Source organism: Ctenopharyngodon idella, chromosome 14 (genome assembly GCF_019924925.1).
Source record: "Ctenopharyngodon idella isolate HZGC_01 chromosome 14, HZGC01, whole genome shotgun sequence".
In the NCBI taxonomy this organism is placed as follows: Eukaryota; Metazoa; Chordata; class Actinopteri; order Cypriniformes; family Xenocyprididae; genus Ctenopharyngodon; species Ctenopharyngodon idella.
This window is the reverse complement of record NC_067233.1, coordinates 22949768-22965389: the sequence shown is the minus strand read 5'-3', so window position 1 is coordinate 22965389 and position 15622 is coordinate 22949768. Positions and strand designations below refer to the sequence as shown.

At 39.5% G+C, this 15622-nt stretch overlaps 1 protein-coding gene across 1 annotated transcript in view; it reads left to right on the top strand.

Moving 5' to 3' along the window:
- Positions 1-5696: 5696 nt before the first annotated feature.
- Positions 5697-15622, top strand: part of slc16a2 (solute carrier family 16 member 2) — a 43421-nt gene continuing 33495 nt past the window's right edge. Inside the window, exon 1 of the mRNA XM_051859785.1 lies at positions 5697-7202. Coding sequence (XP_051715745.1) covers positions 6797-7202 — 406 coding nt within the window. The 5' untranslated portion in view covers positions 5697-6796. The remainder of the gene's footprint in view (positions 7203-15622) is intronic.

Sequence of the window (15622 nt, the reverse complement as noted above, 5' to 3'; positions counted from 1 at the left end):
AATTCAATGTATTACTTGTCGTTTCTTTGTAATTATTTGTGAACAATATCGAAACACTGACTAAAAGAATGTTCTTTTTTGGTTGAACTGTTCCTTTAAAAAGCCCTTTTTTAGTACAAAAGCTGCAATGTACAAAGTCTCAGCTCATTATTTGCTCCGTTACACATTCCTCTCCTCTATATAATTGTAAATGTCCAGCAGAGCATGATCCATGACAGAGAGAGAGAGAGAACAAGATGGCTGATATTAATTTCTATTGACCCTCATTGTTGCATTTTCCAGGAGGAGGGGAAGAGGAAACCCGTCCTTATATGGTCATGTTTGCTGTGAGGGGTTTCATACCTTTTAAAATCAAAAGAAAAAGTAACACAGAAGCTATTAGGTAACACTTTATAGTAATGTCTCATTTGTTAATATTACTTAATGCATTAGTTAACATGAACTAACCATGCGTAATATATTTTTAACATTATTTATTTTACCTTTGTTAATGTTAGTTAATAAAAATACAGTTGTTTGTGTCAGTTTAGTGCATTAACTAATATTAGTTCATGTTAACTAATGACTAATGTATTGTAAAGTGTTACCAGATATAATATTTTGTTCAAGCCACATGACATTGTGGACCAATTATTATTTTAAGATTTAAGCACATATTCCCAACGAATTATCCCCACCATAATGGTAAAACCCACATTCTCATTACTTTAATGTGAAATAAATAATAATAATATATTACAATATAAATGCATATATTATTATCATCATATAAATTAATTATATATTTTTATTTTATAAATAAAAGATATATATTTTATATACTAAAATATGAAGTAATATTAATTTATTCACATAATTTAATATATTTTGTAAAAAAAAATATATATATATTTATACATCATGGTAGTCTTTGACTTGTGCATATTCAATTATTAAGGAATATCTTTTATGGTCAAAATGACTGTACTGAATCAACCTGAGAAATACAAAAAGTATTTCTCAGGTTACAGCAGGGTTGTGGATGCCATCATGTTGGAGATGAGAATGAGATTGTCGGTTCTCCTCCACGCCCACATCCTGACTCAGAAACATCTCAGACGACAACATGAGTCACACTATCATGGTGAAAAAATCTGTCAGGCATGCATGGTCATGTCAGGTGAACACCGTGTGTCTGCATGTGTGATCAGGAAGACAAAACATACATATTCACTGTCTGAACATTGACAAAGCGTAGAACCTGCGTATATAGTGGAGACTGCAGGACTAATTGTCTCTGTTAACACTCAGGGTGATGAATACGTCTCAGGGTGGCTTTATTTCGGCATAGAAACAAACCTTAAAGCCTTGACTACAAACAAGCTGTTTTCACAATTATTGCCCAAGAAACACACACTGAACACACACTGACCTTTTGTTACACGTCCAATCCTGGGAACGAGCCATTAAACAACATAGTATAAAAACATGCAAGCAATAAAATAATTATAAAGCAAAACAATTCATGAAACAGCAAAGATGTCAAAGTTAACAACGCAAAAACACCAAACCATTGTCAGAAATTGTAATCAATCAATTAAACATAAAATAGTTTGGAACAATTACAATTATTTAATGTTTTTTAAAGGCAGCTTTTACACTCATCAAGGCTGATTTGTTTACAGTAAAACAGTAATATTCTGAAATATTCATTGATTATTATAATGACTGATAATAACTGAGCAGCAAATCAGCATATTAGAATGATTTCCGAAGGATCATGTGACACTGAAGACTGGAGTAATGATGCTGAAAATTCATCATTACTCATTACTACATCACTGGTTTCTATGGTAAGGTTGTTGTGGTTTTTATACGTGAAGTTCTCAGACAAACAGACTGATTCTATCTTTGATGACACTCAGTTTGCTCGCTCACGGGGTCAGTCGAGATACACTAAACCAGACTGATGTTCATGCGACAAGGCACTGGCACCCTGTCTCTCTCTGTCTTTCCTGTGGTGGAGTTCATAATGTCTCATTCCACCGCCCACTTCTTCCTGAAGACCCTCATCATTCAGTCTCTCGCTTTCTCTCTCCACTACATACTATTAAAAGAATGTAAATCCATAGGGAATAAGCAGGCCTCATGACCTCCTCACCTTTGCTCCAGTCTCACACTCCATTTTGATTCCTCAGAGACAGACACGTCACAGGAAAAGAAAACATGTCTCAAATGTCATGATATTATCGGCCAGAGTATGAAACCATTTTTAACCATTCTTAATTATGTCAGATAACACTTAAGCAGAACATGGTCAGGTCAAAATGTGAATAATTATTGGTTCTAAATTTTTATCAGTTTTACTGGTAGTCCACTGTATGAAGAATTTTTGGGTATAATATGTCACAGTTTACTTTATTTTGCTATCCTCACTTACATAAATGAACTATAGTGTCCTGCACCCATTAGTAAAAATATATAAAAAATATCAAAAATGTCTGAATAATTCTTGGTTTGACTGTATATATGTGACCCTGGATTTTGACCCAATGCCAAAAATCATTAGTATATTAAGTAAAGATCATGTTCCATGAAGATATTTTGTAAATTTCCTACCGTAAATATATCAAAAATGTATTGTTGTGAGTGGATATGCATCACTAAGGACTTCATTTGGACAACTTTAAAGGCAATTTTCTCAATATTTAGATTTTTTTGCAGATTTTCAAATAGTCGTATCTCAGCCAAATATTGTCCGATCCTGACAAACCATACATCAATGGAAAGCTTTATTCTCATACATACAGTACACTCGTGTACAGTGATGTATATATAGCAAATCTCAACTGCTTAATTTTTTTATTTTGTTGCAAAATTTAACTATATTATTGCCCAGCTCTTCGTATAAAGTCATATAACTGTCCAACTTCTCCACATACATACAGTACATGATGATTAGATAGATAGATAAATAGATAGATAGATAGATAGACAGATAGATAGATAGATAGTATTGTTCCCTGTAAAGCAATGGTCCACTCAGAGTTTCCCTCATGAATTACTAACACATCCACCCACAGCTCTATGAATAAATGATCCATCACTAACTCATGGGTGTGTATCAATAATCCCCTGATAATGAGGCGTCACTGAGGTCAAATACTAAATTTGTTTCTTTACATTCTGTTGGGTTAAAAATTGCAATAAACAAAGACCATGCTGTATTTGGTTTAAAAATTCAATAACATGACATCCTGACAGTCCTATAGCAGATTTAACTCAGTGTTTCTCTCACACTTCTCTTGCATATTCCTGGATGACGTTCTTCTCTCACAGTGTTCAAAGTACATTTTCACAGTGATGTTCAGAGCCAGAGTTAGTGGATTATTAGCATTCACAAGACACTCCAGTTTCTGTTTTGACTTTTTTTTTTTGTGAAATATCCAGCTTGATTTGTGTGTACTTCAGAAAATATTTCTTGGAAGTCTGTGCATATTTATATATTTCATTCATGTTACTAAAAGCAGAAATGAAAATGGAGAATGGAAAAAATCTACACGCAATTGTCAGTTTCTCTTCCCCATTTTGGGGTTTTATAGTTTTATTTCAACTCCAATTACACTCAGACTTTCAAAGAATCCTGCCTTATTTAGTCAGAGGGTGTGAGAAACTCTGGTTAAATTCCGCTTATATTAAATGGAAAATTGCCTCAAAGTGTCTACGACATAATTATGCATTTAGTTTCCAGTAATATCAGTAAACACAATAATACACAATATAGGACTGTCCATATACACCAATTAGACATAACATTATGACCACTGACAGGTGAAGTTCAAGTGAATAACAGTGTGGTGGTCCAAAGTGGTCCAAAGAAGGAACAGTGGTGAACTGGCGACAGGGTCATGGGCGGCCAAGGCTCATTGATGCACGTGGGGAGCGAAGGCTGGCCCATGTGGTCCGATCCAACAGACGAGCTACTGTAGATCAAATTGCTCAAGAAGTTAATGCTGGTTCTGATAGAAAGGTGTCAGAATACACAGTGCATCACAGTTTGTTGTGTATGGAGCTGCATAGCTGCAGACCAGTCAGGATGCCCATGCTGACCCCTGTCCACCGCCGAAAGAGCCAACAGTGGACACGTGAGCATCAGAACTGGACCACGGAGCAATGGAAGAAGGTGGCCTGGTCTGATGAATCTTGTTTTCTTTTACATCATGTGGATGGCCGGGTGCGTGTGCGTCGCTTACCTGGGGAACACATGGCACCAGGATGCACTATGGGAAGAAGGCAAGCCGGCGGAGGCAGTGTGATGCTTTGGGCAATGTTCTGCTGGGAAACCTTGGGTCCTGCCATCCATGTGGATGTTACTTTGACACGTACCACCTACCTAAGCATTGTTGCAGACCATGTACACCCTTTCATGGAAACAGTATTCCCTGGTGTCTGTGGCCTCTTTCAGCAGGATAATGCGCCCTGACACAAAGCAAAAATGGTTCAGGAATGGTTTGAGGAGCACAACAACGAGTTTGAGGTGTTGACTTGGCCTCCAAATTCCCCAGATCTCAATCTAATCGAGCATCTATGGGATGTGGTGAACAAACAATTCCGATCCATGGAGGCTCCACCTCACAACTTACAGGACTTACAGGATCTGCTGCTAACATCTTGGTGTCAGATACCACAGCACACCTTCAGGGGTCTAGTGGAGTCCATGCCTCAACGGGTCAGGGCTGTTTTGGCAGCAAAAGGAGAACCAACACAATAATAGGAAGGTGGTCATAATGTTATGCCTGATCGGTGTGTATATATATATATATATATATATATATATATATATCATAATATATTATATATCATATCCTGTATGAGATAATATACAAGAGATGACTAGATAGTGTTATTAGCATAATAAAATAATGTCAGCTAATAAATTATAGTTTAGGAACCCGATCTTGATTTTGGGATTTTGATGAAACCATAATAAGTACCTTAGTTTGAAGAGTGTTGCCTCGACAAATAAAAACTTTCTTGGTGAATCGCGCCCCCTACTGGACAAATCATTTAAGGATAGCGATTGTATTCCTGTCATCTTTCCAGTCAGGAAAAGAGCTATCAAATCATCTCTTCCTCTTACATTATTCATGCAGGTTGTTTTGAAGGGTCGTGACCGGTCCATGCGTTTCATCATCAGGGCTCATATATTAATCTGTGCTGCACTCTAGTGGTCAACAGCGGCGGCAGCGATAGGAGCTGATGCACACACCTGTGATTTAACAAAGTCACTCACGTATGATTAATACACGGCAAATCAAACAAAGCAAACAGCTGGAGGAGAAACATACATTTCAATATGCGAAAATACAAACGATGTAATAATCAAATGATCATATAGCCTATTAAGTGCACCTGGTGTTGTATTTCCAAAACTTATGTAGCCTATTCATATTTATACAGTGCAATGCAAAACGCGTGGGTCTAATTTTTGCAAAAGCATAGATTAATAATAATAAAAAAGTATAGGTTCAAACACTTTCTAAGTTAGGATAAAAACATCTGTCTCATGTAAACAATGCACTGTGAAGCTGGATATTTGTTTGCATGTGGGAAGTGCACATATGTACGGAAGGCTTTGTGGATGTGTCCCTCTGGTCACATTAGAAGCATTACTGTACAGGGAAGCGCGTCACGGATCCTCCCCCTCCATACCATAATAACCCGTCATGGCTTCCCAAACACGCCTCTATATGCACCGATTCCACGCCTGCTGCCGTCTACACCGACAAAACTCTCATCCGCGGTACTGGAGAGCGTTCAAAACGATGACCTTGACCTATTTATAATCGGGAACTGTCTGATTTATGACTAGCATTGATGGATTGTGCACTTGCCATTGCAAATGCAGCTGCACCGGCCGTGGAATCACATGCAATGCTCACCGGATGCGCTCGGTTTCATCTGTTATAGTGGAAGACTCTGTTGTAAATGTGCCAGGAGGCACCTATAAAACTGTAAATCTGCTGTCCACGCGTCATCTATACAGTTCCCGGCGCGCTTCCTCGTTTCAGGCCAATTGCGGGACGGGCTGAAGCACAGAGGAGGGGGGTGGTCTCCGGTATCCGGTTCTTTCCGTAATCCTGCGCCGGTGGAATTTTAAATCCGTTCCTCCAGCGGGATCTGCTCAATGGAGATTGTTTACTGGAACTGCTACATTGTTCTTTGGAACGCATAATTGTTTCATTGTAACATTCGCAAGAATGCGCGTTGTTGTTTTTAGAACGTTTAATTGATACATTGTCACACTCGCAGACGGAGCATTGTTTAGAACGTTTAACTGTTGTATTGTAACATTTGCGGTAATGTTTAGAACGCTGAATAGGCTAGTTGCATTATGGCTTCCGCAGAATGAGCGTTTAATTGTTGCACTGTAGCAGTGCAGAAGTGAGCAGAGCAGAGCAGCCCACCGGGATCCGGTGTAAATATTCAACAAATGATAGAGGAGGAGTCGGTGCACGATAAAAGGGATGTGAACCTAGAGCAGAGAGCTTTGGACTAGGTTTAAAGCGCGCGCTCTCTGTTTTCTCTTCAGAGGACGTTTGGTGGAAGCCGTGCTTTTATGAGAGGATTTGGGCATTATCGATCGGATATGAGTGATCATGCATGCAAAGTGACACGAGATTGACTGAGCTCCACTTAGTTTCAAATCTCTGAAAAACTCTTGAGTGGATTTATTTCTGTTCCTTTTTTTCACCCGTTCTGAAGCTTATGATACAATAGTTTTTCAGGAAACATATTTGCATCCGTTCTGTATAGGATGCACCCAGAAAGCAATGAAAACCCCGCGGGAGCAGCCAGTGGGACACCCGGTTCGGAGGAATCGACCGCTGAACCGCAGGCTGAACATACTGAACAGCCCCCTGCGATGGAGTACAAAGACCCGCAGGAGTACGAGGAACCGGAGCGTAAGCTCACCCCGGAGGACAGCACGGTGCAGCTGATACAGACCGGCTGCACCGACAAGCGTCCGGAGACGCCGCCCGGCGCACACCCGGGACCGGGGTTCGTTCCCCCGGAGGGAGGGTTCGGCTGGGTCGTGGTGTTCGCTGCTACATGGTGCAACGGCTCGATTTTCGGCATACAGAACTCATTCGGTATTCTGCACATGATGCTGGTGAAAGACCATCAGGAACTCACGGACAAGGCGTCTCAGTTTAAAGTGGGTGAGTTGAGTCTTCCATTTGTTTTACTAAGTGTTGTAAGTGTGTGAGGTGAAAGGAGATTCCAGGCACACTTGATCCTGAGAGGCTTAAGGGATCAAACCTGGTGGTGTTTAGAGCCTCAGAGTCTGGTGGCAGCCGCCTGGAGCTGCTCTCTGGACCCGCCACAGCTCGAGGGAGACGCCCACTCACACCACACATCACCGCCACCTGCTTCCATATCAGCAACATTATTCTGGAATTTATCATCACATTATTTTTTTCATTGGAACAAACCACAGATGTCAAGCCTCTTAAAAATAGGCCATGTTACTTGTGTGCTTTAGACCAAGTCTTCTGAAGTGATTGTTCTTCGTAAAAAATGTAAATCAGAAAGGAGTTGTTTTAAATGAACATCAATTTAATAAACTCTTTTAAGCATATGCTGGTCAAAACTTTGGAATAATTGAGATTTTTAACATTTTTCAATGAAGTCTCTTTTGTTTACCAAGTGCATTTATTTGATCAAAAATATAGTGAAATATTATTACAATTTAAAACAGCTGTTTTCTATGTGAATATATAGTAAAATGTAATTTATATCCAGTGATCAAAGCTGAATTTTCAGCATCATTACTCCAGTATTCAGTGTCACATGATCCTTCAGAAATCATTCTAATATGATGATTTGCTGCTCAATTATTACCAATTATTATCAGTGCTCAATTATTAGCAGTGGTTCTTATTATTATCAATGTTATTAACAGTTTTTGCTTAATATTTTCTTTAAACTGTGATACATTTTCCAGGATTCTTCGACAAATAGAAAGTTTAAAGCACAGCATTTATTAAAATCAAAATCTTTTATAACTTTATAAATGTCTTTACTCTTACTTTTGATCAATTAAATGCATCCTTGCTTTTTTGAAAATAAAAATTCATACTTAAATCAAACTTTTGAAAATCTTGGTTTCCACAAAAATATGAAGCAGCACAACTGTTTTCAACATTGTTAATAATCATAAATGTTTCTTGAGCAGCAGATCAGCATATCAGAATGATTTCTGAAGGATCATGTGACACTGAAGACTGGAGTAATGATAAATGTTATAGGTTTTTATATACATATTGGATTTTCTACATTGTTACAAAAGTGTTCTGAGTTTTTTCTGCTCTTCATTGTAAAGATTTAACAGCAGTTTCTTCATTTTATCATCACTCCGCTTCCCTCCGGCTTTCTGTTTCTCACTCCCATCATCATAGAACCCTCGCTGCGAGCAATCATCACAATAAACACAGACCAGTGGACTGATGCAAACGGTCCTAGAGCTGCTGATTAATAATTTGAATGTTCCCAGTTATTTATATTAAATATATATGGATCATATGTTGTGTACTAGTACATGTTAAAACAGCATGTTAGCAGCTCTCTCGTTCTGTAAACCAGACCAAGATCAATTCCAGTTGAAAGCAGTATCTGTCACGAACCCTCCTGAACCTGTGTGTACCCATCAACCCCTGAGCTCACTCCTGATCCGCTGCCTGAACCAACGTGAGAGAAAACAGGAGAGAGTCCACATGCTAATAATCTCGTAAATGTCTCGCAGGCCTCTGGCTGTTTTTCAGGAAATCGCCATCTGTCTTCCATGCTGAGCTTGATTTTTACAACCGATACTCTGTTCGTCTGAATGTTTACACTGTGGCTCTACTGTACAGCATCAGTGTTTGATGTTTACCTCTGAGTATGAGTAGAATCAGGGCCGCAGGAGGAAGATGAACGAGTGTTTGAGGAGAGAACTAATGAGGGTTATGGAGAGAGCGAGTTAGTTTGTCTTCTCTCTTGTGCCTGATGAAGTGATGCTGTGAAGAATGAAAGGAGGAACATGAATTATTTGTGCCAGTGTCTCCTATTTTGTGTGTGTGTATATGTGTGTGTGTGTGTGTGTGTGAGAGAGTGAGTGAGTGAATGTGTGTGTGTGTGTGTGTGTGTGTGAGAGAGAGAGTGTGTGTGTGTGTGTGTGTGTGTGTGTGTGCGTTTTTGTGACATATCAGGACACAAATTTGTATAATGACATGGGTATGACATAGGTAATACAAGGAGAGGGTGACTTATGAGGACATTACCCCATGTCCCCATTTTTCAAAAGGCTTATGAATCATACAGATTTTTGTGAGTTTTTGTGAGAAAGTGAAAATGTGCACAGTTTCCTGTGATGGGTAGGTTTAGGTGTAGGGTTGGTGTAGGGCGATAGAAAATACGGTTTGTACAGTATAAAAACGCCGATGGAATGTCCCCACAATTCACAAAAACAAACATGTGTGTGTATGTGAGTGTGTGTTTGTGTTAGTGAATGTTAGTGAGTGTGTCAGTGAGTGAGTGTGAGTGTGTGTCTGTTTGTGTCAGTGTGTGTGTGTGTCTGTGAGTGTGTGTGTGTGTGTGTGTGTCAGTGAGTGAGTGAGTGTGAGTGAATGAGTGTGTGACTGTGTGTGTGTGTCTGTGTGAGTGAGTGAGTGTGTGAGTGAGTGAGTGCGTGTGAGTGAGTGAGTGTGTGTCAGTGTGTGTGTGAGTGTGTGTGTGAGTGTGTGTGTCTGTGTGTGAGTGTGTCAGTGTGTGTGTGTGTGTGTGTGTGTCAGTGAGTCAGTGAGTAAATGAGTGTGTGTGTGAGTAAGTGTGTGTGTGTGTGTCAGTGAGTGTGTGTGTCAGTGAGTGTGTGAGTGAGTGTGTGTGTGTCAGTGAGTGTGTGAGTGAGTGTGTGTGAGTGTGTGTGTCAGTGAGTGTGTGAGTGAGTGTGTGTGAGTGTGTGAGTAAATGAGTGTGTGTGTGTGAGTGTGTGAGTAAATGTGTGTGTGAGTGTGTCAGTGAGTGTGTGAGTAAATGAGTGTGTGTGTGAGTAAGTGTGTGTGTGTGTGTCAGTGAGTGTGTGTGTGAGTGAGTGTGTGTGTGTCAGTGAGTGAGTGTGTGTGAGTGTGTGTGTCAGTGAGTGTGTGAGTGAGTGTGTGAGTAAGTGTGTGTGTGTGAGTGAGTGTGTCAGTGAGTGTGTGAGTGTGTGAGTGAGTGTGTCAGTGAGTGTGTGTCAGTGAGTGTGTGAGTGAGTGTGTGAGTGAGTGTGTGTGAGTGTGTGAGTCAGTGAGTGTGTGAGTGAGTGTGTGAGTGAGTGTGTGTGTGTGAGTGAGTGTGTCAGTGAGTGTGTGAGTGAGTGTGTGAGTGTGTCAGTGAGTGTGTCAGTGAGTGTGTTAGTGAGTGTGTTAGTGAGTGTGTGAGTGAGTGTGTGAGTGTGTGTGTCAGTGAGTGTGTGAGTGAGTGTGTGAGTAAGTGTGTGTGTGTGAGTGAGTGTGTCAGTGAGTGTGTCAGTGAGTGTGTGAGTGTGTGAGTGAGTGTGTGTGAGTGTGTCAGTGAGTGTGTCAGTGAGTGTGTCAGTGAGTGTGTGAGTGAGTGTGTGAGTGAGTGTGTGTGTGTCAGTGAGTGTGTCAGTGAGTGTGTCAGTGAGTGTGTGAGTGAGTGTGTGTGAGTGTGTGAGTAAATGAGTGTGTGTGTGTGAGTGTGTGAGTAAATGTGTGTGTGAGTGTGTCAGTGAGTGTGTGAGTAAATGAGTGTGTGTGTGAGTAAGTGTGTGTGTGTGTGTCAGTGAGTGTGTGTGTGAGTGAGTGTGTGAGTGAGTGTGTGTGTGTCAGTGAGTGAGTGTGTGTGAGTGTGTGTGTCAGTGAGTGTGTGAGTGAGTGTGTGAGTAAGTGTGTGTGTGTGAGTGAGTGTGTCAGTGAGTGTGTGAGTGTGTGAGTGAGTGTGTGTGAGTGTGTCAGTGAGTGTGTGAGTGAGTGTGTGAGTGAGTGTGTGTGAGTGTGTGAGTCAGTGAGTGTGTGAGTGAGTGTGTGAGTGAGTGTGTGTGTGAGTGAGTGTGTCAGTGAGTGTGTGAGTGTGTGAGTGAGTGTGTGAGTGTGTCAGTGAGTGTGTCAGTGAGTGTGTCAGTGAGTGTGTTAGTGAGTGTGTTAGTGAGTGTGTGAGTGAGTGTGTGAGTGTGTGTGTCAGTGAGTGTGTGAGTGAGTGTGTGAGTAAGTGTGTGTGTGAGTGAGTGTGTCAGTGAGTGTGTCAGTGAGTGTGTGAGTGTGTGAGTGAGTGTGTGTGAGTGTGTCAGTGAGTGTGTGTCAGTGAGTGTGTCAGTGAGTGTGTGAGTGAGTGTGTGAGTGAGTGTGAAAAAAATGTTCACTCAGAAATTGCTAGTAAATTTCACAAATAATTTAAAAGAAATGGCAAGTATCACATTGAATTAAACTTCAAATCTTGAAGTAGAAAGACTAAAATAGTATTTTTTATTATTATTACAGTGTATATGTTAGCACATAATTATGTCTTTATGAAGGTATCAGGGTTGACAGTTTTATTTTCAAGTCTTGAGATCAAGGTTTTGAAACCAATTGTCTATTTGCTGATGTGATTAAAAAACATTTTTTAATTACATTTTTACACCTATATATTATGGATAAAAAATGATACCTGTTTTGCAGAATAAACCATCTGATAATAACAGTTATCATCCTTTTTCCCCTCTACAGAAATCAGAGCAAATGTTAAAAAAGTCTTCCCTTCAAAGATAACAAGACCAGCAGGCTCTGCACTTGTTTCTCAACACTGATGATTTATTGTAAAATACTCTCTTTTTTTCTCATTCGTCTCTCTGCGTGACAGCGCTTTAATCTGCTGCCAAGGAATAGGGGATTTGATTGGTCCGTGAGGGGTTCATGGGTTGTGTGGGAACATGCAGGGCTTAAAGGGGCGTGTCCAGCATCCCCCCTCCTCACTCACAATGGTTCGGCCTGTCCGAACACGCACAAACAGCAATGTTTAATCTCAATAGGGGATTACAACAGACACTCCCACCCAACTTCACATGTAGGTTAACACAAAAAGAGCTCTGTCTCAGCTGGGAGAAAAATAAACTTGGAAACATTTTAGTTCATTTTGTGAAGGATTGCTTGGTTTATATATTCATTCATCAGACCTAATGCAGTCATGATGGTTTAACAATAACAACTAAGAATGTCTGTGATGATGAATATGAAATAGTTTTTACAAATGTTATCTTTGAATTTTTATTAGTTACATACAGTGAGACACTGCAGTTGTGAAATGTATTTTACCTTATTTTTTATAATAATGAAACTGTAAAGTAGAACAGTTGTGCCGCTTCAAGTTCAATCAGAACAGCATTTATTTAAAATAAAACTCTTTGTAACATTATAAATGTCTTTACTGTCACTTTTGATCAAGTTAATGCATTCTTGCTGAATAAAAGTATTAATTTCTTTAAAAAAAATTTACTGACACCATACTTTTGAACTTATAAAGCGAACTCTCCATTACACTGTGCCTCGCTGACAAAATAAAATGCTCCGAACAAACATAAATATCTTGTTTATAATGAGGAGGATGTTTTAAGCTCTTATATGTCAAAAGATCAGGGCAAATATGATTTCTCCTGTCATGACCCCTTTAATTTAAAAAACATAGAAAAATGCAGATGTGAAGGGAAAATGAGCATCATTGACCCTTAATTCAGCTGTAGTTAACATATACACACCCACAGTTTCCCAAACGTCACAGTTTTACATTTTCCATCTTTCTTTTTAATTTCCTCATCTCTCCCCATGTGTCCACACACACCCTGTACAGAAGGACTGCTGGTAATGCATAGACTCAGATCATGTTACCTCTATGTATATCTGGACCGCATGAACTCGGACGCTCTCTGCTCTGTTTCCGCTCGCTCTCTCTGCATCTCATGCTTGTTTAAAGAGAGTTTGCCTCTGTTATAAAAGACTTTTCTAAAAGAGACAGCACTATGGCAAGCTGTTTTAGCTTAAAATGTTCCCAGTGTTACTCGTCGTAATTGCAGTTTTGTAGTAAGAGTTCAGTTAGAGATCTCTCTAATTCAGTTGTTATAGTAAGAATGTAATTGCAGAGCTCTTTAATTGAATTACAGATACATGTCTTTAATTTGTTTTTTACTCATAAGAATTGAATTAGAGAGCTCTGTAATTGTAATTTGTACTAGTAATAATTGAATTGTAGAGCTCTCAATTTGGAATTCTTACTAGTAACAATTCAATTGCTCTTTAATTAAAAATGAATGGAAGTCAATGGAGAGATATGACTAGTAAAAAATTAATTTATAGAGCTCTCTAATTGGAATTCTTACTAGTAGAGTTGTCAAAAAAGCTTTGAGTGCTGTCGAGTGGATTTGTAAACACCTCTGATTGGCCATTGTGTTGACGCACTCATCGGATATGTCTGTGATTGGCTACAATGATCAACACTTCAAAAACATGTTGTAATGTTGTAAATAGTCATTAATGACGCTCTTCACCGAGCGCTTACACAGATACACACGGGAGCGTTTGAAAGCAGGCGTCTATCGCGGATAAGTCCACTGATAGACGCCTGTTTTCAAACGCTTCCGCTTTCAAAACGCTTTCAAATTCAAACACTTCCGTGTGCTTTCAAACGCTGCCGTGCGTTGATCATTGTAGCCAATCACAGACATATCCGATGAGCGCGTCAACACAGTGGCCAATCAGAGGTGTTTACAAATCCTCTCCACAGCACTCAAAGCGTCACATTTTTTAAATTTCAGTACCGACTTGGTACTGAACTCTGAACTTGGACAACTCTACTTACTAGTAACAATTCAATTGCTCTGTAATCAAAAATGAATGGAAGTCAATGGAGAGATATGACTAGTAAAAATTCATTTCAAGTCGGTAATGAAATTTAAAAATGTGACGCGTTGAGCGGATTTGTAAATGCCTCTGATTAGCCCGATGCACGATGTGTTCACGTGCTTATCGGATATGTCTGTGAATGGCTTCAATGATCAACACTTCAAAAACATGTTGTAAATAGTCATTAATGACGCTCTTCACCGAGCGCTTACACAGATACACACGGGAGCGTTTGAAAGCAGGTGCCTATCGTGGACCAGTCCACTGATAGACGCCTGTTTTCAAAGGCTTCCGCTTTCAAAACGCTTTCAAATTCAAACGCTGCCGTGCGTTGATCATTGTAGCCAATCACAGACATGTCTGATGAGCGCTTGAACACAATGGCCAATCAGAGGTGTTTACGAATCCGCTTAACAGCGCTCAAAGCGTCACATTTTTAAAGTTTCAGTACAGACTTGGTACCGAAGTCAGTACTTTTGACAACTCTACTTACTAGTAACAATTCAATTGAAGAGCTCTGTAATTACAAATGTATAGAAGTCAATCGAGAGATATGACTAGTAAAAATTCATTTATAGATAATGGCAGTGAACAGAGGTCACGAGTACAAGAGCTGAAGAAACTGCATCTATCCACATCCATTCACATCCATCCATCATAAATGTGTACTCCACACGGCTCCGGGGGGTTAATAAAGGCCTTCTGAAGTGAAGTGATGCGTTTGTGTAAAAAAATATCCATATTTAACAAGTTAAATACTGAAGTAAAATATCTAGCTTCCGCCAGACCACCTTCCATATAAAGTTACAAAGAAAGTGTAAACTGGTGTCGCGTCAGTTTTTTCCGTAAGTTGAATAGGGAAGGCGTAGGACGTAGTGTAAGCGTTTTGAACTGCAAGAGTTTACACTTTCTTCGTACGTAGAATACAAAAGGTGGTCTAGCGGAAGGTAGATATTTGACTTAATAACTTGTTAAATATGGATTTTTTTTTACACAAATGCATCGCTTCACTTCAGAAGGCTTTTATTAACCCGCCGGAGCCGTGTGGAGTACAGGTTTATGATGGATGGATGTGGATGGAAGCACTTTCTTCAGCTCACTCGTGACCCCTGTTCACTGACATTATAAAGCACGGATGCGTCAGGATATTTATTAATATTTCTCTGATTATGTTCATCAGAAAGAAAGTCATGTACACCTAGGATGGCTTGAGGGAGAGTAAAGCTTGGGGTAATTTTCATTTGAAAGTGAACTAATCCTTTAAATTATGAGCTCCGTAATTGTAATTCTTACTAGAAAAAATGCAATTACGACGAGTAATGCTGGGAACATTTTAAGCTAAAGTGGCTTGCCATACAGGCTCAAAAGCATAGTTTAAAATATGAATACATTTCTCTTATTCCAGCTTATTTTGCAGAGACAAGAATTTCACCTTGCTCTGTTTGTTGGAGAATTTGTAAGATGGCAGGCATTTGAAGTGTTCAGGAAGAATGTTTGAAAATTATTATTAATTTTTGCAGTTCTGTTTGGTCACACTAGTGGTGGAGGAAACGTCCTTCAGCTTTAAAGGACGAGAAAAAAAAATTCATTGAACATGTTTTTTTGCCTTCAAGTCATGTTACAATGACTACGTTTACATGCACCCTCATAATGAGATTATGAGATTTAGGCAATATTGCGATTAAACTTTACCTCATGTAAACAAAATACTTGATCAAATTCATGTGATT